The 23,687-nt window shown below is 42.5% G+C and overlaps 1 protein-coding gene across 1 annotated transcript in view; it reads left to right on the top strand.

Moving 5' to 3' along the window:
- Nucleotides 1-23,073, top strand: part of myripa (myosin VIIA and Rab interacting protein a) — a 56,236-nt gene extending 33,163 nt beyond the window's left edge. Inside the window, exons 5-16 of the mRNA XM_084187982.1 lie at nucleotides 7,095-7,172; nucleotides 14,113-14,210; nucleotides 14,298-14,378; nucleotides 14,456-14,617; nucleotides 15,016-15,163; nucleotides 15,526-16,121; nucleotides 16,215-16,576; nucleotides 17,333-18,455; nucleotides 18,942-19,127; nucleotides 19,273-19,434; nucleotides 19,832-19,927; nucleotides 20,478-23,073. Of these exons, the coding sequence (XP_084044108.1) occupies nucleotides 7,095-7,172; nucleotides 14,113-14,210; nucleotides 14,298-14,378; nucleotides 14,456-14,617; nucleotides 15,016-15,163; nucleotides 15,526-16,121; nucleotides 16,215-16,576; nucleotides 17,333-18,455; nucleotides 18,942-19,127; nucleotides 19,273-19,434; nucleotides 19,832-19,927; nucleotides 20,478-20,501 (3,116 nt within the window). The 3' untranslated portion in view covers nucleotides 20,502-23,073. The remainder of the gene's footprint in view (nucleotides 1-7,094; nucleotides 7,173-14,112; nucleotides 14,211-14,297; nucleotides 14,379-14,455; nucleotides 14,618-15,015; nucleotides 15,164-15,525; nucleotides 16,122-16,214; nucleotides 16,577-17,332; nucleotides 18,456-18,941; nucleotides 19,128-19,272; nucleotides 19,435-19,831; nucleotides 19,928-20,477) is intronic.
- Nucleotides 23,074-23,687: the final 614 nt, after the last annotated feature.

The following is a 23,687-nucleotide window of genomic DNA, read 5'->3' as shown; positions in this document are numbered from 1 at the left end:
CTGGTAAATGTTTTTATTAATTGCTGAGGTGTAGTCACTTTTGAGGACAAAAGCTCAAGTACACATTACAAATATAATTAAAATATGAAAATATGAAATATTTTATTTGATGTATTTCCTATTCAACAAAACTGTATGAATAAGGCTTGAAATCAAATCAAGTCAAATCAAATCAAATTTTATTGGTCACATGCGCCGAATACAACAGGTGCAGACATTACAGTGAAATGCTTACTTACAGCCCTTAACCAACAGTGCATTTATTTTAAACAAAAAAAGTAAAAATAAAACAACAACAAAAAAAGTGTTGAGAAAAAAAAGAGCAGAAGTAAAATAAAGTGACAGTAGGGAGGCTATATATACAGGGGGGTACCGTTGCAGAGTCAATGTGCGGGGGCACCGGCTAGTTGAGGTAGTTGAGGTAATATGTACATGTGGGTAGAGTTAAAGTGACTATGCATAAATACTTAACAGAGTAGCAGCAGCGTAAAAAGGATGGGGTGGGGGGGCAGTGCAAATAGTCCGGGTAGCCATGATTAGCTGTTCAGGAGTCTTATGGCTTGGGGGTAGAAGCTGTTGAGAAGTCTTTTGGACCTAGACTTGGCACTCCGGTACCGCTTGCCGTGCGGTAGCAGAGAGAACAGTCTATGACTAGGGTGGCTGGAGTCTTTGACAATTTTGAGGGCCTTCCTCTGACACCGCCTGGTATAGAGGTCCTGGATGGCAGGAAGCTTTGCCCCAGTGATGTACTGGGCCGTACGCACTACCCTCTGAAATGACTTGTACTGTATGCTTTCTAAATATACAGTGCTATGAAAAAGTATTTGCCCCCTTTCTAATTTTCTCTACTTTTGCATATTTGTGATACTGAATGTTATCAGATCTTCAACCAAAACCTAATATTAGATAAAGGGAATATAAGTGGACAAATAACACAACAATTACATATTTATTTCATAAACAAAGTTATGCAACACCCAATTCCCCTGTGTGAAAAAGTAATTGCCCCCTTACACTCAATAACTGGTTGTGCCACCTTTAGCTGCAATGACTCCAACCAAATGCTTCCTATAGTTGTTGATTAGTCTCTCACGTCGCTGTGGAGGAATTTTGGCCCACTCTTCCATGCAGAGCTGCTTTAACTCAGTGACGTGTGGGTTTTCAAGCATGAACTGCTCGTTTCAAGTCCTGCCACAACATCTCAATTGGGATTAGGTCTGGACTTTGACTAGGCCATTCCAAAACTTCCAATTTGTTGCTTTTTAGCTATTTTCATGTAGACTTGATTGTGTGTTTTGGATCATTGTCTTGCTGCATGACCCAGCTGCGCTTCAGCTTCAGCTCACAGACGGATGGTCTGACATTCTCCTATAGAATTCTCTGATACAGAGCAGAATTCATGGTTCCTTCTATTAAGGCAAGTCGTCCAGGTCCTGAGGCAGCAAAGCATCCCCAAACCATCACACCAACACCACCATGCTTGACCTTTGGTATGATGTTCTTACTGTGGAATGCAGAGTTTGGTTTTCACCAGGCATTACTGGAACCATGTCGTCCAAAAAGTTATACTTTTGAATCACCTGTCCATAGAACGTTCTTCCAAGAGTCTTGATGATCATCCAGGTGCTTTTTGGCAAACTTGAGTCAACTTTTTGGACGAGATGGGTCCCATTGAGTGTAAGGGGGCAATTACTTTTTCACACAGGGGAATTGGGTGTTGCATAACTTTGTTTATGAAAGAAATGAAATTAATATGTAATTGTTGTGTTATTTGTTCACTTATGTTCCCTTTATCTAATATTAGGTTTTGGTTGAAGATCTGATAACATTCAGTATCACAAATATGCAAAAGTAGAGAAAATTAGAAAGGGGGCAAATACTTTTTCATAGCACTGTAGCATAATCAAATTATAAAATGACTAACTATAAGATTTCACCTTCCTTATATCTGTAAAATACATATTTGTATGTTTAGTGTTAGAGAAAATGTGCATATTTTCTGAAGGTCTCTCTTGATCAAAACATCTGCCGCCATCGCTGTGAATTTCTCACAGAACTTTAGCTTGGCTTCCTGAACTCGTTAGGAACTCGACTTTCATCTCATATTAATCTTGTCCGTCTATGACAAACAGAAAGTGTTTTTTTGTTAAATATCTATGAATTATTTTAGATTAATAGCTATAAATCTATCTCTGAATGTGCTACTGTGATCAAACCACTCTCTCCTGCTGCGCTCGGAAGGATTGCAGGCATGTGCTTTGTCCGTGGCTGTGATGTAGGGTTCAGCCAGGAGTTGATGGACAGTCAGAAGAGTGAATGAAATGGTAGGAAGGACATCCCAGCTTCAAGTGGTTTCAGATTTCACATCCTACATCACACAGGCTCAGAAAAATACTACTGTGTCAGTTGGAACCAGGACTATCTCTCAATGCAAGCCATTTCGATCTACGGTGTCCACAGATCAATTTATAAGTGAAAATGTTGGTCGGAACTGGAACAAGAAGGGGACCTTACATCTAAGAGGATTTATGAATGTTTCCGACATTTTCTGACTACTAAACAACTATTGATTTAATACCATGGAAAGTTACCATAAGTCGCAAAGAAAACAGGAGCTGCCTCCACTATTCCAGCATCATTTCAACTTCAACATTTCAACATCATCAAATCACCTATGCTTAGTCTAATACAGTGACAACTAAAAAATACCAAAAACCAATTTAGTCCAATCAACTTAAGCTAAATATGATGTGGCTATCCATGGTTCTGATTTCTGTGTGTGTGTGCGTTCGTGCCAGTAGAAAAAAACATTTTGACTCACTCTACTTTTAGAGAAACGCCAAAGCAATCCTTCTCTCTTTCATGTTGACGAAACGGTCTATGACTCTGTCATACAGTACACGCATTTATTTTTTGTTGTCTTAGGCTACCTGGCTAAAATGCTTGCTCGCTAGCCTAACCTCCTTTCATGACCAACATTAGCTAGTTAACAATAGCCTTCTACATCTAGCTACATATTGAACTTCCATCCTCTCAGGCCAGGGGCAGAAACGCCATTATAATCATTGGCCAGTATGGAGAATTAAGTAAAATCAGTGGCTAGCTAGTTAGCTAAAAAAAGTCAAAATCTCTATCTCCATCCATGGCTAATTTAGGAAAGGGCCAATTTTAGCTAGCTAGCTATCTAGCTACTGGAGGACAACAACACAACGAGATGCAACAATTCAAGTTGTTTCTGTCAATGGCGTATTGCTCTCGATGTGATGTGATTGGTGTGAAGCCAAATCCAAACTGGCTTCCCTTGACACTTTTTTTTTTTGGTGTGCTAGGACCATTTACAGATGAGCTCCCTCAGTTTAGCTCTACGCTGATTGGCTATTATTTTAGACTTTTTTTTATCAAGGGAGGCCAAATGCTTGCTGGCTTCCCTTGCATTCAATGCTACGGGCGGCAACAATGTCATACTCTTTTTGCCCAGACAGCATCAGAAAGATGGCCGACACATACAGAGACAGAGGGACGCTGCTTCGCTCGCTCTGATGCTTTCTCCGGTGAGATACATTCAGCCTCTTGTGAATCGAAGGAAAATTATGAAACATGTTAAAAATGTTTCTTTTTTGTTCTTGCTCAATTTTTTGTGAAAGCCTGGCACCCATGAATACACGCCACTGTTTGTGCACACATTTGAATGGTGTCTCTGCGCCGCTCAGTGGACGTTTAGGAGGAAATTATCTGTTGTCAGTATATGAAAGTGTGCCAATATTGTACTGTCACTAAGTATTTTATAGTTATAAGAAAGGTGACATCTTAGCTTCCACACGCACTCTCTATCCGTCAATGGATCCTCACTTTTTTGGATATAATTTATATGGAGCTGTTTACCGCTGGGAGATGGGAAAGTGGGGAAGGAGAGAGTGAGCGAGTGTGAGTGTGTTTCCTGTTTCCTGTGTGTGTGTGTGCGTGTGGTTGCCCAGTATGGGTCCACCACCTCCCTGAGGGGCTTGTGGTGACATCAAATACCATGTGACCTTTAGCTGCTGTCTTCTAAGGCCTCATTGTGAGGGCAGACTCATAGTGACGTGTCTGATACATACACACACTTCACAGACTGGACGAGGGGTCACTGGCACTCTGACTGATGTAGAGTGTGTGTGTGCGTGTGCGTGTACGTGTGTGTGTGTGGACCCCCAGTACACAGTCAGTTAGCAATAGAGTCACAAAGAAAACAGAATGAGGCTTATTTGTTCACAAATCTAGTTCATGTCACTCAAGTTCACTGCCACCTTCCTCCTTAAAAGGACTGGAAATGACCATAGTGTTCCCCAATCCACTTCTGAACTACATGAACACTGGGCGCACACAGTCCAGGGATAAGGCTGATAATGCCTCACACAAGACCCAGTAATGCAGTTATATAACAACAAATAACCTCAGCTTTATGTGCATATTTAGAGGGCGTGAATAGAGCTCAAAGCAGAATGAGAATTTATGACTAAGGCTGTTATGGTGACTGTAATACCAGTCATGACGGCAGTCAAATTCCACTTGACGTTTAGTCATGGTAATTAGGCTTCTCCAAGCTCTGATGCTGCTGATGGTCATTAGTAGCCTACCAAACTTGCTAACTGCCTGGTACTCAGCACTCTATTGTCCCTCTAATCACTCTGACATCAATGAAAATCTAATCGAAAATCTAATAAAATACTTAATGAGAGCCCATGAGCTCATGTTGCGCAACATTTCTATAGGCTATGCAATTGCGTGAGAAAACAGAGTGATGGCCTCTATTAAAAAGAGGAGGATCCCGTCAGCTTTCTATAGGCTAGGCCTACTATATTTATTTCTCAACTTTCCTAATATTAAGCACATTGCTTCTCTTTACAATAGGAGTATAGCCTACCTGGCTGGCATGAAAATGAACCATGGGAAAAGCGTCCTCCATTCGCTATTTAAGTGCATAGATTACGTAATTTTTGCATGATAATGGTCCATTCTAAATCAAATCAAATTTCACATATATATTATTTAGTATATGTAAAGACAAGATTAAATCAAGAATAGTGTGATGGGTGACAATATTAGCCTATCACAATTATATTTGTCACTTGTGAATGATGCCCAGCTTAAGGCAAGAAACAGCACATGCTTTTTTTGCGACTTTTTCAAATCATAGTCACACACCTCCTGTAGCCTATCCCTTAGGCATATATGTTTTGATAAGGTTTGTATCAGAACTAAAGTGGCAAAAAGCAGCGTGTGAGTTTCAAGTTTGGGGAAGATAATTTTCACCATAAAAATGCACTTTTACAATAAAAGCATTACATGCATAATTGCATTTGTGGTCACTTTTGAGAATTGTGTTTTCCTGCTAATGGAACATTTCCGCTTATAGCCTACTGCCGTGTGCGCATTGCTGCGCATATACTGTGAAGAAATAGCCTAATCATTTATCAACATTTTAAGCTAAACGTTCTCATCTGTTGCGTCAGGCTCATTGCTTAAAACAGGTTTTTTGATGCTAGTGGTTGTATTAATTTGGGATCTATTGCATCCCACAACTGTCCCAAACTATTTTTGGAATATTTATTTCTCGCACAGAATAGAATGGGTCAACTTTTGTACTATGGGGGATAGTAGATTGACATAGGCTAGTGCTTTGCTGTTTGTTAGGCCTACTCATCTTGTTGGCTGACGAAAAGTAAATGTGGACAGTTCTTCCAATATCTTCAATATGCGCCTCGGAATTAGATAAGGACGCACGCAGTTGCGTAGCATGTGAGAAAGACCCGATCACATGATGGAGAGCTATGTGAGTGAGAGGTGCTTATAATTATTATATTCAGCCCAAGGGCACATTAGCATTATCAAGTGCTTGTCAAATTGTGAATGAGAGACTGATGAAGTGTGTACAGCCTGCACAAAAACAAAGCAGAGCTCATGCCTTTCATGCGTCTTTTTTCAAATCATCATTAGAGTCACATCATGCAGCCTTAGAATGTATTGCGCTCCAGCAGGTATATCTCACTGGTCATCCCCAAAGCCATCACCTCCTTTGGCCGCCATTCCTTCCAGTTCTCTGCTGCCAATGACTGGAACGAATTGCAAAAATCTCTGAAGCTGGAGACTCTTATCTCCCTCACTAACTTTAAGCATCAGTTGTCAGAGCACCTTACCGATCACTGCAACTGTACACAGCCCATCTGAAATTAGCCCACCCAACTACCTCATCCCCATATTGTTATTTATTTTGCTCATTTGCACCCCAATATCTCTATTTGCACATCATCTCTTGCACATCTATCATTCCAGTGTTAATACTAATTGTAATTATTTTGCACTATAGCCTATTTATTGCCTTACCTCCATAACTTGCTACATTTGCACACACTGTGTATATATTTTCTGTTGTATTTTTGACTTTATGTTTTGTTTTACCCCATATGTAACTCTGTGTTGTTGTTTTTATCGCACTGCTTTGCTTTATCTTGGCCAGGTCGCAGTTGTACATGAGAACTTGTTCTCAACTGGCTTACCTGGTTAAATAAAGGTGAAATAAAATAAATAAAAATTACATGGATTTATTAGACTTTTTAAAATGTAGATGTTCCAAAGGTCTGTATCAGTGGCTTGTAGGCAATGTGAGGAAGCCAGGAGATGCTAAATGTGTTTATGTTAATTAACAGTCAATTACCGTGAGAACGGCAGTTATTTGCTTGACAATCACCGGCTGACAAAATGTCATGAGTGCCACAGCCCTATTTATGACTAGCCTTTTGGTACAGGAAATACCTCAGGCATAGTTAACACTGCACAGGCAAACGCCCTATTCGACTGCAATTAAATTGTTCTGCAATATTTCTCGCTATAGCCTGTGTACTATAGCTGTTTATTTGAATGCTCTATGTGTGAATGCTGTGGCATAGTAAGCATAGTAAGTCAGTAAGCACAAAACAGGAAAACATTATTTGAAACAGACAAAGTTGTCCAATGCCTTAAGTTTTCCAATACCCATTTTATTTTCCTGTTTACACCATTTTGCTACATTGTGACCTACTGAACATGACCCATGCCCTGTGTGTTGTATCTCTTTGCAGAGGGTAGCACGTATGAGGAGAGCATCGGCAATGAGGGCAGCATCTGTAGTGAAAACGCCTTCTACAGACAGAGTGAAGGTAGGCTTCTGGCTTTCCCATTCTAAAGTATTTCACGCATTTATTGAAAGAGCAGATAGGGGGCGGTAGGTAGCCTAGTGGTTAGAGTGTTGGCTTAGCAACCAAAATGCTAATTTGAATCGCTGAGTCGACTAAGTGAAAAATCTTTCGATCTGCCCTTGAGCAAGGCACTTAACCCTGGTTGCTGTCAATAATGGCTGATCCCTGGCTGTGAACCCACTCTCAGGGGGATATGCAAAAAAAAAACATTTCCACTACACACTTATGTTTATTTGTTGACAACCATTATTATTTATTTTTTCATAAAATAAATTCTGGTTCCGGTGGCATGCATTGAAACTGGTGGCTATCTTGTGGCTTTTCTTTTGCAAAATAACTATAAATGAACTTATTTTCAAATGATTGTCAACATATAACATCACATTAAGGTGTGTATATGTATTTATATGTATGTATGTATGTATGTATGTGTATATGTATGTGTATGTAAGTATATGTACAGTGGGGAGAACAAGTATTTGATACACTGCTGATTTTGCAGGTTTTCCTACTTACAAAGCATGTAGAGGTTTGTAATTGTTATCATAGGTACACTTCAATTGTGAGAGACGGAATCTAAAACAAAAATCCAGAAAATCACATTGTATGATTTTTAAGTAATTAATTTGCATTTAATTGCATGACATAAGTATTTGATCACCTACCAACCGGTAAGAATTCCGGCTCTCACAGACCTGTTAGTTTTTCTTTAAGAAGTCCTCCTGTTCTCCACTCATTACCTGTATTAACTGCACCTGTTTGAACTCGTTACCTGTATAAAAGACACCTGTCCACACACTCAATCAAACAGACTCCAACCTCTCCACAATGGCCAAGACCAGAGAGCTGTGTAAGGACATCAGGGATTAAATTGTAGACCTGCACAAGGCTGGGATGGGCTACAGGACAATAGGCAAGCAGCTTGGTGAGAAGGCAACAACTGTTGGCGCAATTATTAGAAAATTGAAGAAGTTCAAGATGACGGTCAATCATCCTCAGTCTGGGGCTCCATGCAAGATCTCACCTCGTGGGGCATCAATGATCATGAGGAAGGTGAGGGATCAGCCCAGAACTACACGGCAGGAACTGGTCAATGACCTGAAGAGAGCTGGGACCACAGTCTCAAAGAAAACCATTAGTAACACACTACGCCGTCATGGATTAAAATCCTGCAGCGCACGCAAGGTCCCCCTGCTCAAGCCAGCGCATGTCCAGGCCCGTCTGAAGTTTGCCAATGACCATCTGGATGATCCAGAGGAGGAATGGGAGAAGGTCATGTGGTCTGATGAGACAAAAATAGAGCTTTTTGGTCTAAACCACTCGCCGTGTTTGGAGGAAGAAGAAGGATGAGTACAACCCCAAGAACACCATCCCAACCGTGAAGCAAGGAGGTGGAAACACCATTCTTTGGGGATGCTTTTCTGCAAAGGGGACAGGATGACTGCACCGTATTGAGGGGAGGATGGATGGGGACATGTATCGCAAGATCTTCGCCAACAACCTCCTTCCCTCAGTAAGAGCATTGAAGATGGGTCATGGCTGGGTCTTGCAGCAAGACAACGACCCGAAACACACAGCCAGGGCAACTAAGGAGTGGCTCCGTAAGAAGCATCTCAAGGTCCGGAATGGCCTAGCCAGTCTCCAGACCTGAACCCAATAGAAAATATTTGGAGGGAGCTGAAAGTCCGTATTGCCCAGCGACAGCCCCGAAACCTGAAGGATCTGGAGAAGGTCTGTATGGAGGAGTGGGCCAAAATCCCTGCTGTAGTGTGTGCAAACCTGGTCAAGAACTACATGAAACGTATGATCTCTGTAATTGCAAACAAAGGTTTCTGTACCAAATATTAAGTTCTGCTTTTCTGATGTATCAAATACTTATGTCATGCAATAAAATGCAAATTAATTACTGAAAAATCATACAATGTGATTTTCTGGATTTTTGATTTTTTAGATTCCGTCTCTCACAGTTGAAGTGTACCTATGATAAAAATGACAGACCTCTACATGCTTTGTAAGTAGGAAAACCTGCAAAATCGGCAGTGTATCAAATACTTGTTCTCCCCACTGTGTATATATATATATATATATTTATATATATATATATATATATTTGCGAGAAAAAAAAAAACATATGGGGGATTGGAAGTGATGCAGACAATTACATTGATGGTAGTTATAATCTATCTGCAATCTTAAAGCTGATCTACCCCCTAAAAATAAAATTAAAAAAACATAATAATAATAAAAAAAAAAAAAGTGTGGGACTTTTACTGTATTACAAGGAACAAAAGCAGGTCTATTTCACTCCAGTAGTTGGCATATTCTGTACATTCACAATTCACCTGTGGGAACATGGTGGCTCTCAACACCCGACAACAGAAAGAGTTGGCCACTACTATCCGAGAGATTGTTCGTGCGAAAATGACCTGTGCCCTCGACTTGCAATTAAAACGGATAAATGAATCTCTTGCCCTGCTCACTTCTAAAGTGGATACCTACTCAACTAAAGTGGAAGGTTTCGAGACAGCAGCCAATGTGACAGAGGGGCGACTCCATGACCTGGAAACAGCGCGAACTAAGCTAGAAGGGGAAATCAATTTCCTAAACAGAATCACTCGAAAATCATTCCCGTAAATTCAATGTGCAGCTTTGATGCTGCCATAGGACAATGATGAGGAAACCCTCTCAATTGGGTAAAAGGAACACTATTATTATTATTGCTGAACTTCATTATTATTATATTGCCTATGTTCCAGGACATTTAGACAATGATGACTCCACGCCAATTAATGAACAATGGACAATATATTGAGATGCCATACAGACTGGGGTTGCTTCCTTTTGGGGCTACAGTACATTGCAGGAAACATTTGTGACCGACCGGCTCAGTCCTATGTAGCAAAATTTGAAATTGTGTTTCTTACATTGGATAAAAGTAGAGACTCAGAGCTAGAAAAGTGTATATCATACACTGCAGTTGAGGACCAATGGGAAAGTAATTCTGCTTTGAAAGTTGATAAACTTGTAACCCCACTTTTGAGAAAATGGACCTACAATGTTTTGGTACACCTACTGGAGAGCTCTTTGTCTACACCCATTCAGCATTGTTCACACCCTCTTAAGTCTTAGCCCCACCCATCTCTTTAAGGAGTCACATGTGAGGCCATGTGCTAAACAGAGTGAGTAAGGTAGTGTAGTAAACAACCAAAGATTTCAAGACTAAAAATTGTGAAAGTAGTAGAAAAATACACTTTATCTAGTCCTAGGCCTATATCCTAATCTGACTTTGGTGCAGGTCGTGCTGTTCTTCTCATTACCGTCTCTGGTAAACACACACTATTTAAAATAAAATCTAAGTATATTTGTCACATACACAGGATACGGAAAGTGTAAACGGTACAGTGAAATGGTTACTTGCATATAAATCATAGTAGCAATATCAAAAATAGAAAGTGTCCAGATAAATATTGTATAAATATTTTATAATTATTGGATGATTCTTACTCAGACACACTTGTCTAAATTGATGGGTCATGTGAAAGAAATTGTAGTATCGCGTCAATGCTGGTAATTATTGCTGTCAAACAAAGAGTCTGCTTAGGCTGTACTTTGATTATAAGTTTTATTTATATCACAAGATGTCAGCATAAGTTTACAGACCCTGCCGGGCTGGAGAACAGTGTCCAAAGATAATATGTCTGTTCTAACCTCTCCTTTGTCTAGCCTATACTTATAAGGTATGCAAAAATATGGGTTGCTCCCTCTGCTGTCCAATCACCTGTCTCCCCTGGGGCGTCACCCTAAAAACGGCTCTTTTAGAACTAAAATAAACATCCCCTCAGGTTCCACTAGAATAGTCATAATCTTAATACACTACAAAATGCTATAACCACCCCCCATCCACATCTAGCTAGGTGTCTAGACATGAAATACAATAGATGACGTAATCAACCCCAGACAACTGGCTAACTTGAAGGGTCATGTAATCATCTGGTGAAGTGAAGTTTTTTGTTTAGACATGTAGCTGGCTATCTAGCTAAACAATGAACCTAATGGTGCTTTTAAGACAATTACGAGGTCAAATCATCCATCAGGTCGGAAAGTCGGGGCTCTAGAAAGAGGCCTGAGTTCCCGAGTTGGAATTCCGAGTTGGATGACTGTTCAAAACTATTTTCCCCAGTCGGAGCTCGTTTCTTTCCGAGTTCCCAGTTGTCTTGAAAGCACTGAAGTCGGAAGTTGGAGATTTCAGAGTTCCCAGTTGTTTTGAACGTGGCAATAATCCCAACCCATACTGATTGTCATAGCTAGCCACCATGCATTAATCTGCAGGAAGCTAAAGCTAACCAACTAGGTTAAATGTTAGCTAGGCTACATTAGGCTATAACTAGCAATGCAAATGGTTTTCTGTGATAATATTACTACAAAGATCATAAACGTAATGTTAGCTAGCAAGCCAGCCAGCTAACGCTTGCTAGCTAGCTAACAGTACGCTTTAACTTGCAATGAACTTGCAATGTTAGACTGTAAACTCTCCTTCCAGACTCACATTAAGAATCTCCAATCCAAAGTTAAATCTAGAATCTGTTTCCTATTTCGCAACAAAGCCTCCTTCACTCATGCTGCCAAACATGCCCTCGTAAAACTGACTATCCTACCGATCCTTGACTTCGGCGATGTCATTTACAAAATAGCCTCCAACACTCTACTCAGCAAATTGGATGTAGTCTATCACAGTGCCATCCGTTTTGTCTCCAAAGCCTCATATAATACCCACCACTGTGACCTGTACGCTCTTGTTGGCTGGTCCTCACTACATATTCGTCGCCAAACCCACTGGCTCCAGGCCATCTATAAATCACTGCTAGGCAAATCCCTGCCTTATCTTAGCTCATTGGTCACCATAGCAACACCCACCCGTAGTCTGCGCTCCAGCAGGTATATCTCACTGGTCATCCCCAAAACCAACACCTCCTTTGGCCGCAATTCCTTCCAGTTCTCTGCTGCCAATGACTGGAACAAATTGCAAAAATCTCTGAAGCTGGAGACACTTATCTCCCTCACTAACTTTAAGCATCAGTTGTCAGAGCACCTTACCGATCACTGCACCTGTACACAGCCCATCTGAAATTAGCCCGCCCAACTACCTCATCCCTATATTGTTATTTATTTTGCTCATTTGTGCCCCAGTATCTCTATTTGCACATCATCTCTTGCACATCTATCATTCCAGTGTTAATACTAATTGTAATTATTTTGCACTATAGCCTATTTATTGCCTTACCTCCATAACTTGCTACATTTGCACACACTGTATATATATGTATTTCTGTTGTATTTTTGACTTTGTTTTGTTTTACTCCATATGTAACTCTGTGTTGTTGTTTTTATCGCACTGCTTTGCTTTATCTTGGCCAGGTCGCAGTTGTAAATGAGAACTTGTTCTCAACTGGTTTACCTGGTTAAATAAAGGTGAAATAAAAAAAATAAAAAATGAAAACGACTTTCTGACCAAATTTGAAATGTATAATATCTGAAAATGTAGCCGTTGTTAAGTTGCGTCAATTCAAATCTGGTATTAGGAACAAAAGAGGTCAATACACGTCTTCTAAAATAGACTAGTATTTTAATTAATGCAAAACACTTCAATGGTAAATATGATGTTCGTATATACGGGTCCACTGAAATACTACGCAGGGCACTCAGAGAACTGATCCATTGTTCTAAGTTCTTCTCCAAATACTCTGACAGAGATAGTTCCCGCTCCCTGCTGGCCAATCAGAGTAGAGACTGAGCGTGGTTTAGACTTACTCAGCCTATCGTTGGCGCACAGGCTGGTCCCAGCCCCTTGGCGCTTCACTATATTCCAATCCCTCAGCCACAGTTATAACAGGCATTATCTGCTCTGCTCTGCTCCGTTCAGAATCAGAATAAATGCGTCCCATGGCTCCCCCTTCTGGTAATTGGGATAAAATTCATAGTGCGGTTTTAAAATGTATATGGCAAGGTAAACGATCCCGGATAAAATGTATACATTTACAAAGAGGGAAAGACGTAGGAGGACTATCTTTGACCAAACTTTCAATTGTATTTCCAGGCTCTAGCATTTGTCCCCATCCTAAATTGGTTCAGACAATTGGTTGAGTATTTCCAGGCTCTAGCATTTGTCCCCATCCTAAATTGGTTCAGACAATTGGTTGAGTATTTCCAGGCTCTAGCATTTGTCTCCATCCTAAATTGGTTGAGTATAGAGATAAATATGATGTCTCCTATTGCCCTGGAAGAGGCGGTCTTCACTGGTATATCCCTTAAACAATGTAAATTACGATTTGGTCCTACTTTTGCTCACACTTTCTATTTGGTGCAAAATTGAAAAAATAAACTGTAACTGGGAATCAAAATGGCATGCCAATACTCCAATATTTCACAATAATGCCTTGAGTTCTGGAGGGCATCCTTTTGCATTCCCCCAGTGGTGCAAATGTGGAATCCGTACGCTTACCGATATCATGGACAGTAATGGTTTGAGAACATTCCAAGATTTGAAAGATACATTCACATTACCAGGTAATTCATTTTTTCTATATTTACAACTTAGGTCAGCTACCTAATCATCTAATGATGGGATTTATAAATACATTATCTGGGCTCCTGAAAGGACTGATCTCTATAATGGATCAGGGTTACCTTTATATGCGTTTATTGATTTTTTTTTGTTGTACCTGTAACCCCGCTCTGAAAAACATAAATTTCTAAAATAAATAAAAAGTTGGTCACAAAAAAAAATAACAAAAATAGACGAACAAAACACTAAGTACTACCGCCCTCTGCTGGCTGGTGTGTGTACAGCAAGACTTACTTTAATCTAAAGAAACCTCTCGATTATGTCCCCATCCCTTTTCAGAGCACAGCATGGCAGAGACCCTCACGGTGGCACTGAGGGTGGCAGAGGAGGCCATCGACGAGGCCATCGCCAAGGCAGAGGGACACACCGACAGTCCGGTAACATATTCTGCGGGAGGTAGTTATGTCTAAAAAGAGTAATCATCTTATTGACTGTCTATCTGACTTCGTTGTTGTTCTGACCAGGACAAGCAAAGCGAGGCGAGGTATCTGCGAGACCACAGGGAAGAGCTGATTGAGGAACTGACCACAACCATTGTGCAGAAAGTACGTCCAAATTAATTTAATTGAATTTATATTCATTTCTATTAAATTAAATTCAACTCAATTTAATTTCATACTAGATCATCCGGCGGAGGAAGAACCTGGCTGAGATGAAGCCAGACTATGACCTGGACTGGCCCCCCGACAACCAGAGTGGTGATCAGCCCTTGGTTTCAAGCTCCCCCAGCTCCCAACCCCAGATCTCCTGCACCACTTCAGCCCGCGCCAAGGCCTCTATATGGGTTAGTATGGAGTGTAAGGTTGTTCAGGGAACTACCTTACATGATCAGTAGCCTTGCCTAGGCTTTAGCTCAGAGGGCTAACACAGTCTTGTGCAGACGACCCAGGTTGCCGAACCTCGATATCCAGGCTTCTTCATGTTTGTTCAGAAAGCTGAGTGATAAATGAGACTTGGAAGCATGGTAACTCAAGACTATGGGTTGCCTAACGTAAAGTCTTGTGTTAGTTGATGCCCAGGCTTTAGCTCAGAGGGCTAACTGCGGCATGCAGTTGATCCAGGTTCAAAACCCAGTCTGTCACATATTACCAGTACAGAACATATATATACAGTGTGGCCTATATTGATTATCTTTACCTCTCGTTAGATATTCAACTATTTAATTACTTGTATTTGTCTTAGCGGTCTCACTCTGCCTTCTCCCTGCTGGATGACAACGTTGTGATGCAGTGCTCTGGAGTTTCCCAGGACTCTCAGCAGGGGCTGAAGAAGGAGGGAGGAGCGGCAGGGTTGGCCAACTGGAAGAGTGTTGACCGCCTGGACAACTCCAGTAAGACCCTGCTGGCCACTCTGCTAGTCATTATTCACACGCGCCATTACAATGGTCTTTCCACACACTTAGTTTAGTCATTTTCAAAATTACTTTTTTTGTTGTTGTTTTTTTTCAATTATTTATTTGCTTTACTTGCATGTCCTAGACAATTACCGTTTCAAGATACATACAAATATGTACTGTTCAATAGGGGGAAAACAAACAAACAAAATGACCTATTATTGATGTACTGTGGTAAAAGACTGGTGGCTAAAGGCATCCTCCCCTGTGTTTGTGTGTCTGCCTCTGTCTACTGCGTGTGTGTGTGTGGCATCTGTCTACCCTGATGTGTGTGTGTGTGTCCGGAGGTGCGTCCTCAGTGCTGAAGAGCCCAGATGGGAACTGGATGGCCCTGCAGAGCACCCAGCTGTCTCGGCCCAGCCTGCTGACCAAGAGGAAGTCGCTGGTATTCAGTGTACTGGAGAGGGAGTCCGGTGTGATCTCCGCCTACGATGAGATGGGCTCAGATGACGCCGAGGGGGGAGAGGGGGCCTGGGGCGCCGCCCTGCTGGAGATACGCAGAAAAATGACCAACAACAACCAGGGGTCAGAGGCACCAGACGCCCAGGCCTCTTCTGACCAGCAGCACAGCCTCCCCTCACCCTTGCTGGGCTACCACGCCAGCACGGACACCCTCAACTCTGAGTCTGAGGTAGGAGAAGATCAGATTCAAGGTCAAGGGCCGAAGCCCCAGAAGCCTCTGCTCGCCGTCCTGAAGAGAAAGGTGCCTGTGGAGCACCGGTGCACCCCCTCGTCACGTCGGTCATCCCGGCCGGGCATCTTCGACGTGAACTTTAACCCTGAGGGGATAGAGGCTGAGAGCAGCGGGGCTGATGAGCTGGAGGAGGGGGGCAAAGTCAGGAGGACGCGAAGGAGGAAGAGGACTAAGAAGGATCAAGGGGAGGGAAGAGGAGAGGTAAAGCGAGACTGTCTGTCACTTTCACTTATCATGTTGGACTTCCATTTTATTTCTCTGATATCTTCTATGTCTTCTATCTGCTGTTAACAGGAGTATAGCAACATGCTGCTGGATGACCTGGCCAAGAAACTAAGCGTGAAAAAGACCAGCCAGTCTGGCGCAGTCACCCCAGACACTCTGACTTTGGACGGTGGCTTGACCTCCAGGGCGCTGACCCCTGAACCATGGGGTCCTGAGGGGGAGGCCCCCGGCTGTGGAGCCCCTGAGGGCCAGGGAGGAAGGACCACGGGAGTGACCATCAATCTTGAGCAGGAACTGACCATCAGACTGAGGGAGCTGGCCAGCCAAATCAGCCTCGCACACCTCTCATCAACTGAGGACGAACTGGACAGACCGGGAGAGGACGAGGGAGGAAGGGAGGGAAGGAGAGAAGGAAACCAGGCGGAGGAGAGGTTATGGCATATAGAAGTCGAGATGGAAGGAGGGAGAGCGGGAGAGGGTGAGGAGGAGAAGAGGACAAAAGAAAGGGAGGGAGATGGAGGAGGAGAGCTGAAGTCGACACTAATCAAGCTAGCTAGTCAGGTCAGAGGCACAGAATTCTCATCCACTGAAGATGAGTTGGACAGAGTGGGTAGGGTTGAGGAAGAATGGGAGAGAGAGCGGGAGGAGAAGAGCGCAAAAAAGAGGGAGAGAGAAGGAAGAGAGGAGCTCACCGTCAAGTTGCGTATGCTGGCTAGCCAAGTCACACATTTCTCATCAACAGAGGAAGAGCTTGACCGAGTGGGCGTCAGTGATGGAGAGATGGAGGAGAAGAGAGAAGGAGAGAGGGAGGGAGAGAAGGAAGAGCTGGCATACAAACTGTGCAGACTGGCTAGACAGGTCAATGCCGCGCAGTTATCATCAACCGAGGACGAGCTGGATAAAGTGGGTCTCTATGATGAAGAGATGGAGAAAGGGAGAGTGGAGAGAGAAGGAGAGAGGGAGGAGATAGACGCGGAGGCACTGTGGGAGATGGAGGGAGATAAAGAGGAACTGACCTCCAAGTTGAGAGATCTGGCCAGTCTCGTTAGCGCCTCCCAGTTCTCCTCTACGGAAGACGAACTAGATAGAGTGGGAAAGAACGAGGGAGAGAGGGAAGAGGAGGAGGAGGAGGAGGAGGAGGAGAGAGCAGAGGGGAGCAAAGTAGACAGACTGAAGTCGTCCAATAGAGTGGCAGACTGGGTCGGAGAGAGACGAGGATCGATGGAGGGAAAGTGGCATGGAGAGAGATGGGGAGAGATGGAGGGAGAGAGGAGGAGGGGACAGGTGGAGAGGGTGAGCGAGAAGCCCTGGTACCTGGGGGTGATGATGGAGGTGGAAGGGAGGATGAGGAACGAGGAGAGGAGAGATAGCGTCGGTGAACTAGACGTCAGACTCTTTGACTTTGAGGATGAAAGTGAGAAAGAGGGAGAGCTGCAAAGCGAAGAGACGGACACAAAGGTAGAGGAAGAGGGAGTCATGAAGGTACAGAGGATGATGGAGAGGATGTTTGAAGGAGTAAGGGAAGGAAAGAGGGCAGGGGAAGCAGAAAGAAAGGTGGAAGGAGGAATGGGAGAGGCAGAAGTGGGAGGAAGAGAGCGAGAAAGAACAGAAAGTGGGGACACTGTGGAGGAAGAGGTGATGTTTGACAACATAATCAGCAGCCTAGTGAACACACTGGGTGGGATGGAGGTAGAGATGGATGGAGAGATGGTGGCGGACCCAGAAAGAGAAGAGAGAGAAGAGGATGAGAACAAAACAAAAGTTAGAGAAACTGAGTTTAAGGAAGAAGAAGAGGTAGATGAATATCTAATTAATGAGATGCTAATGTTAGAACAGCTTTCAGACAGGTTTGGCACTTTAGATAAGACTGGAGTCAAACCTCAAGAGAAGGTTGGAGGGAAGAAAAGACTAAGAGACTCTTGGGATAAGACAGTAGAGAGTGTCGTGGAGCGAGGTGGAAAGAAGGTTGGAGAGAAAGATGAGCAGACTGAAACAGAGACCCATAAAAGTCTCCTACCACAGAATTTAGATGAGAGAAAGGAACAAGTATCAGACCAGACAAAGAAAGAGACATCCCGAGACCTGGAAGAAGAAAGCAAGAGAGTAGAAAGAGGGGGAGATGAAGGTGGGGAGGTGGAGGAGCAAACAAGTGAGAAGGAGATGGATGATTTTGGGGAAAGAGAAGGGGAGAATTTTGGGAAGAATACAGACGAGAAAGAGAAAGAAACTGAGGGCAACCGAACTAAGGACCCAGAAGAGAGCTCCCCCTGTGTTCAGGAGGAGATACTGTCTTCAGAGGAGATCCAGAACGTAAGAAACGAAAAGGACCTAGCTTCACCCATAGAGATACCAAAATTGCTATGTAATTCTGTGGCTCTACCCTTTCGACATTTCTAACCTCAAAGCAACTAACAGCTGTAACACTAACTCTGTGCTTGCTACTCTATACCCTTCTACTTTCCCTATCTTTTTCCCCCTCTGTCCTCCCTCGTTCCATTGCTCTGTGTTAATGATGAGGACCTAGAAAACACACTCCAGTTCCTTTCTGCTTCGCTACAGCAGGTGAGATCACAAACTAACTGATAACTTGACCGTGCTTTGGACACCGGGGGGTAGCGCTATATGCAATCAATCAACCAATCAAACACTTTGTTTCTCTTGAATCTGGCTCTTCTCTGCTTGTCTAAAACGGTTATTCCCAAATTAATGGATGTGTTACACACAGAGACCTAAGGCTTTTAGGGATTGCATAAAACTTGTGTAAATCCAATCGTGTGTGTGTCTGTGTGTGTGTAGAGGTACTCGGCGATGTCACTGCGCAGTATCACCACTGAGGTGCTGAAGGTGTTGAATGCGACAGAGGACATACTCCAGGGGGTGGAGGAGGGTGACTACGCTTGTTCTCCTCCCTACACCCCCTCACTGCCCCTCAACACTGACACCAAGAGGCTGGACGAACAGCTCAGCAGACTGGAGGAGAACGTAAGACCTGTCTGTCTTTGTGTCTGTCTATCCTTTAACATATTTCACTGTCCCTGTGGGTTCAAGAACACTGATGCTAATGTTATAAAACTGCAATGCCAACAGTCAGTCAGTCTGTCTGTGCCAACTGAACTGTGCCTTTCAGGTGTATGTGGCGGCGGGCACAGCGTACGGCCTGGAGGCGGAGCTGGATGACCTGGAGGAGTGTGCCCGGGCCATCGGCGATGCCACCTCTGACCTGGAGCTGTCCTACCTGGAAGAGCAGGTGGCATCGGCTGCTGCCCAGATCCATCAGTCTGACCTCCAGGTGTGTTCAAGTCTGGATGCCCTCTGTGTCTCATAGCTAGTTAGTGTCCAAAATGGCACCCTATATTCTCTATGTAGTGCACGACCTTTGACCCGAGCCCTTTGTGGCATTTCAGACGCAGACTTTTGCTTTGGAAAAAAGGAGAAAGCGGGGGATTTTACCTCGGGTTTTACCTCGGGTATGATGACATTAGAATTAGAAAATTGTATGTTATTGTATGTTTGAATGTTGGTGATTGTCACATAATGAAAATAGCAAATAAAATGTTTGAATGAAAGAACTAGACAGATGTCCATAATGTGGATATTTGCTTTAAAACATGCAATTCAATTGTGTTTTTAAGTCCTTTTAAGTTGATCTGAGTGAGAGAATATTCATGTTATGTACTTTGTTGTAGGTGTCGGACATTGCAGCCAGGATCACAGCTCTGAAGAACGCAGGTCTCAACGTGGTCCCACAGAACCGTTTCACTAAGCCCAAGAAACAGCCTAAGGTACTGGACCAGACCAGGTCACTTAGCACTAGGACCAGGAGTTTTACCTGCTCAGGTCATGTGGTCAGGAAAAACTCCTGGCCCTACGTGTCACTCACTAACAATTTATTTTAAACATATCTTGTGATTTTCTAACAACAACTAATCAAGTCTCTGCAGCCACAAATGTTGGACTTGTCAAGGCAAAAGAGGCGGCAGCTACCTGCTCCAACCTTGAAGGTTTAGAGATATATATACATATATCTCATTCAGTGGAGGCTGGTGGGAGGAGCTATAGGAGGACGGGCTCATTGTAATGGCTGGAAACCACATGCTATGACTCTGTTCCATAAATTCCATGCCAGTCATTACAATAAGCCCGTCCTCCTATAGCTCCTCCCACCAGCCTCCTCTGATGTCATTATATATACAAATAAATATATATATATACACACTGTATGCCAAGATAGTCACATGTACTACAATCACATTATTTCCTGTATTCAGTAGTGTGTGGTCTTATACTGTATGTTGTTCTGTATTTTGACCCACATGCCTTATCTCTTCTCAGATAAAGAAACCTAAGCCGGACTGATCAGGCATGTTGACCCGTCATGACCCCTAGCTTCCCCCCACACCAGTGCCTTGAGCCCCTTGTCCATTCAGGACGGTGCCATCCGTGTCCAGTCAGCCACCTGCCTTTAACCAACCATCAGGACAATGCAGAGTACAGACTGACAGTATTACCACTACCTTTGGCACTGTGGACAAAGACGAGAGTTATAGATTTGTTAATAATGAGATGAAAATAGTACATACTTTATGTAAAAAATAAAATTGGATGAAGTTAAAAACAAAGCTGGTTTCATTTAGAATATTTATCGTAAATATCATGTGACATGTCAATAATTTCTTTATTATTGGACATTTTAACCAATCAGTAACCATATAGCCATATAAGGTAATGAAGAGAACATTGCTACAATGATGGACTCTAACAAGCTGTGTGGCTCCTGGCTGAAAGCTGTGATTAATACTACTGATTGTTTTAACATGTTTTAACAGTTAAAGGTCCAATGCAGCCATTTTTATCTCAACATAAAATCCTTTCTGGGTAACAATTAAGTACCTTACTGTGATTGTTTTAAATTAAAATGTACAAAAATGTACAAAAATTGCTTCTTAGCAAAGACCATTTTTCAAGCAAGAATTTTGCTAGGACTGTCCGGCAGAGGTCTGAGTGGGGAGGGGAACATTGAAAACTAGCTGTTATTGGCAGAGAGGTTTGGAACTCTTTCTTATTGGTCTATTAACTAATTTACCACCTGGTGATGTCACCAGGCAGGCCAAAACTCCATCCCACCAAAACAGGCTGACATTTCAGGTGGTCTTTTCAAACAGCTCTTACACTAAAAGGGCATTATCATTATTTTCACAATTTCACAGTATTATTCCAACCTCAGTGTGGATATACATATATAAAACACAGGAAAAACACTTTTTGACTGCACTGGGCCTTTAACATGTTTAATAGTCTATCATTGTTATGGGAACAATTACATATTAGAGACACTTATTGCAATAAGTGCTAAATGACATCCTTAATCATCAATGATTTGTCTAATACTGTATTAAGTATCTGTTGAATATGGGTAATACATCATTTCGTATTTTCATGTAGACAGAAAGTCCCACAATAAAGGTCTATGGTCGTTAGTTCTTTCTAACCTTGTACATTTTATGTTTGATTTTACATTGTAAATTATGGCGCACAATAAAATAATAATTTAATTACTTATGGCTTATGATTGTGCTCCTACAGACAGACATTTCAACGTGAAGGCTAGCTACTTGTCTTCCACTATTACAAGTGTGGGAACAAAGTCATGAACTAAAGCCTTGAAGCAATCAATCTTGAGATTCATCCACACACAGAGTTTGCCTAACCTTGTAGGGTAAAGAGACGGGGAAAATATGTTTGTTTGGGTTTTTGAGTGGAGGAAGTGGCACCAGTGTCTGACATTCCTCCTGTGTTGATGGCGCCATGGGATCTGCACACAGGGGTTCTGGAGAAATAAAAGCCATCCTTATGGAAACAGACATTCAACAGTTTATGTTCCAATGACTGCTTCCAAGAAAACCCTTTAACATCCACTTGTTTCACTCAAGCAGTGATCCTGCCTTTGTTTTCCATAGACATTCAACAGCATCCTACCTTCATCGAATAAGAGATAAACATCACTTAATGACCAGAGAGGAATAGATTAATTCATCTGTCCACTTTAATGTATTATGTGTCCACTTTAATGTATTTTTGTACAGTCCTCTGCAATCACACCATTCTCACACAAATTAGAAATGGGCAAAGCATATTTACAGTAGAGAATCATCAGTACATTGTTCCAGCTTTTTCTGTCACTGTCGTTGAGTTCAGTCCCTCTGCATAGGTATGAGACTCTCCTGAAGCACCGCCATTTCCATCTCCAGTAAGCTGTAGCAATGTAGTCCACCAGGAAAACAAAACCTGGTCATCATGCTGATGACATTCTTAGCTTATATTATTCATTGCTTTTTAAATCAACTAGTTTTCTTCCTCAGCAGCTCTGAACCTGGAGGTTGCCATATGCTGAATAAAAGGTCATTGAAGGAATTCCTCTTGACACAGTTCTTCCACGGAAGAACTGAAGAAGGCCGAAACTTGTTTTTTTTCTTCTCAAACTTCAATTTGTGCTCCAAGTGTCTGAATATGCATGGTCTCTCACAAATTCAGTCTGTTCCTCTATTCATGCACACAATCTCCTTTCCACGGTGGAAAGTACCAGAAAGTACCAGTTTTTTACACCTTGGTTGGACTGCGAGGTAGCGAAAGCATACATTCTCCTTCCACAGTATAAAATACTAGTTCCTTCCCAAAGCCCCCTGAATGGTCAGGTCTGGTTAGTTCTGGTCAGATCCAGTTAGTTCCTGTCAGCACTGAAACTGTCCTTGCCGTCCATGAAGCTCTCCCTGCGGTCTCGGCCGGAGATGATGAACGTTTGTTTGGGGTCAATGACCACCACAGCGTCCTTCTCCAGCCCTGCAATCTTCCTCAAGCTGCGACGGAACTTCAGCTTCATAGCAGGCCAGCCCACCGGCCGCCTCCGGGGAAGCACAGAACTGAAAGGAGGTTTGTGCTCAAACAACTGTGTAAGAGGAGCATCCCTAAAATGTGTAACTACTCCATGTAGGCATAAACAATGTCTGATGTTCTGTCCTAAATGCCACAATGAGTTTAGCATACATAAAATAAAATGGTGTTCTCAGTGACTTCCCTTAACCAAATTAAGGTGTAAATGAACATATAAATCTTTGTGAGTGCCAGCCGGGCCAGCAGGGGGCAGTACCCACCTCTGAAGAACAAGCTGGCGCTGGAGGTCGGATGGTTGTACATCAAGGCAAAGGGTGGCTATTTGAAGAATCTCAAATATAAAATTGATTTGTTTAACACATTTTTGGTTACTACAAGATTCCATATGTGTTATTTCATAGTTTTGATGTCTTCAGTATCATTTTACAATATAGAAAATAATACAAATAAAGAAAAACCCTTGAACGAGTAGGTGTGTCCTAACTTTTGACTGGTACTGTATGTATTAGGAAGCTAAGTGTTTGTGTCTTGGGCTTAAGGAATATGACTGAAAAAGTGCCTCAAGCCTTGAAAAATAAAACAAAATACTGATTGGGGATATCGGTGAACAAATGCCGTGGTCAAGGCTACGACAGCGCCAGTGCAATGAGTGGA

Source organism: Coregonus lavaretus (assembly GCF_964263955.1).
Source record: "Coregonus lavaretus genome assembly, chromosome: 23".
NCBI classification, from domain to species: Eukaryota; Metazoa; Chordata; class Actinopteri; order Salmoniformes; family Salmonidae; genus Coregonus; species Coregonus lavaretus.
The sequence above is the reverse complement of the archived record's forward strand: the minus strand, read 5'-3'. Positions and strand labels throughout refer to the sequence as shown.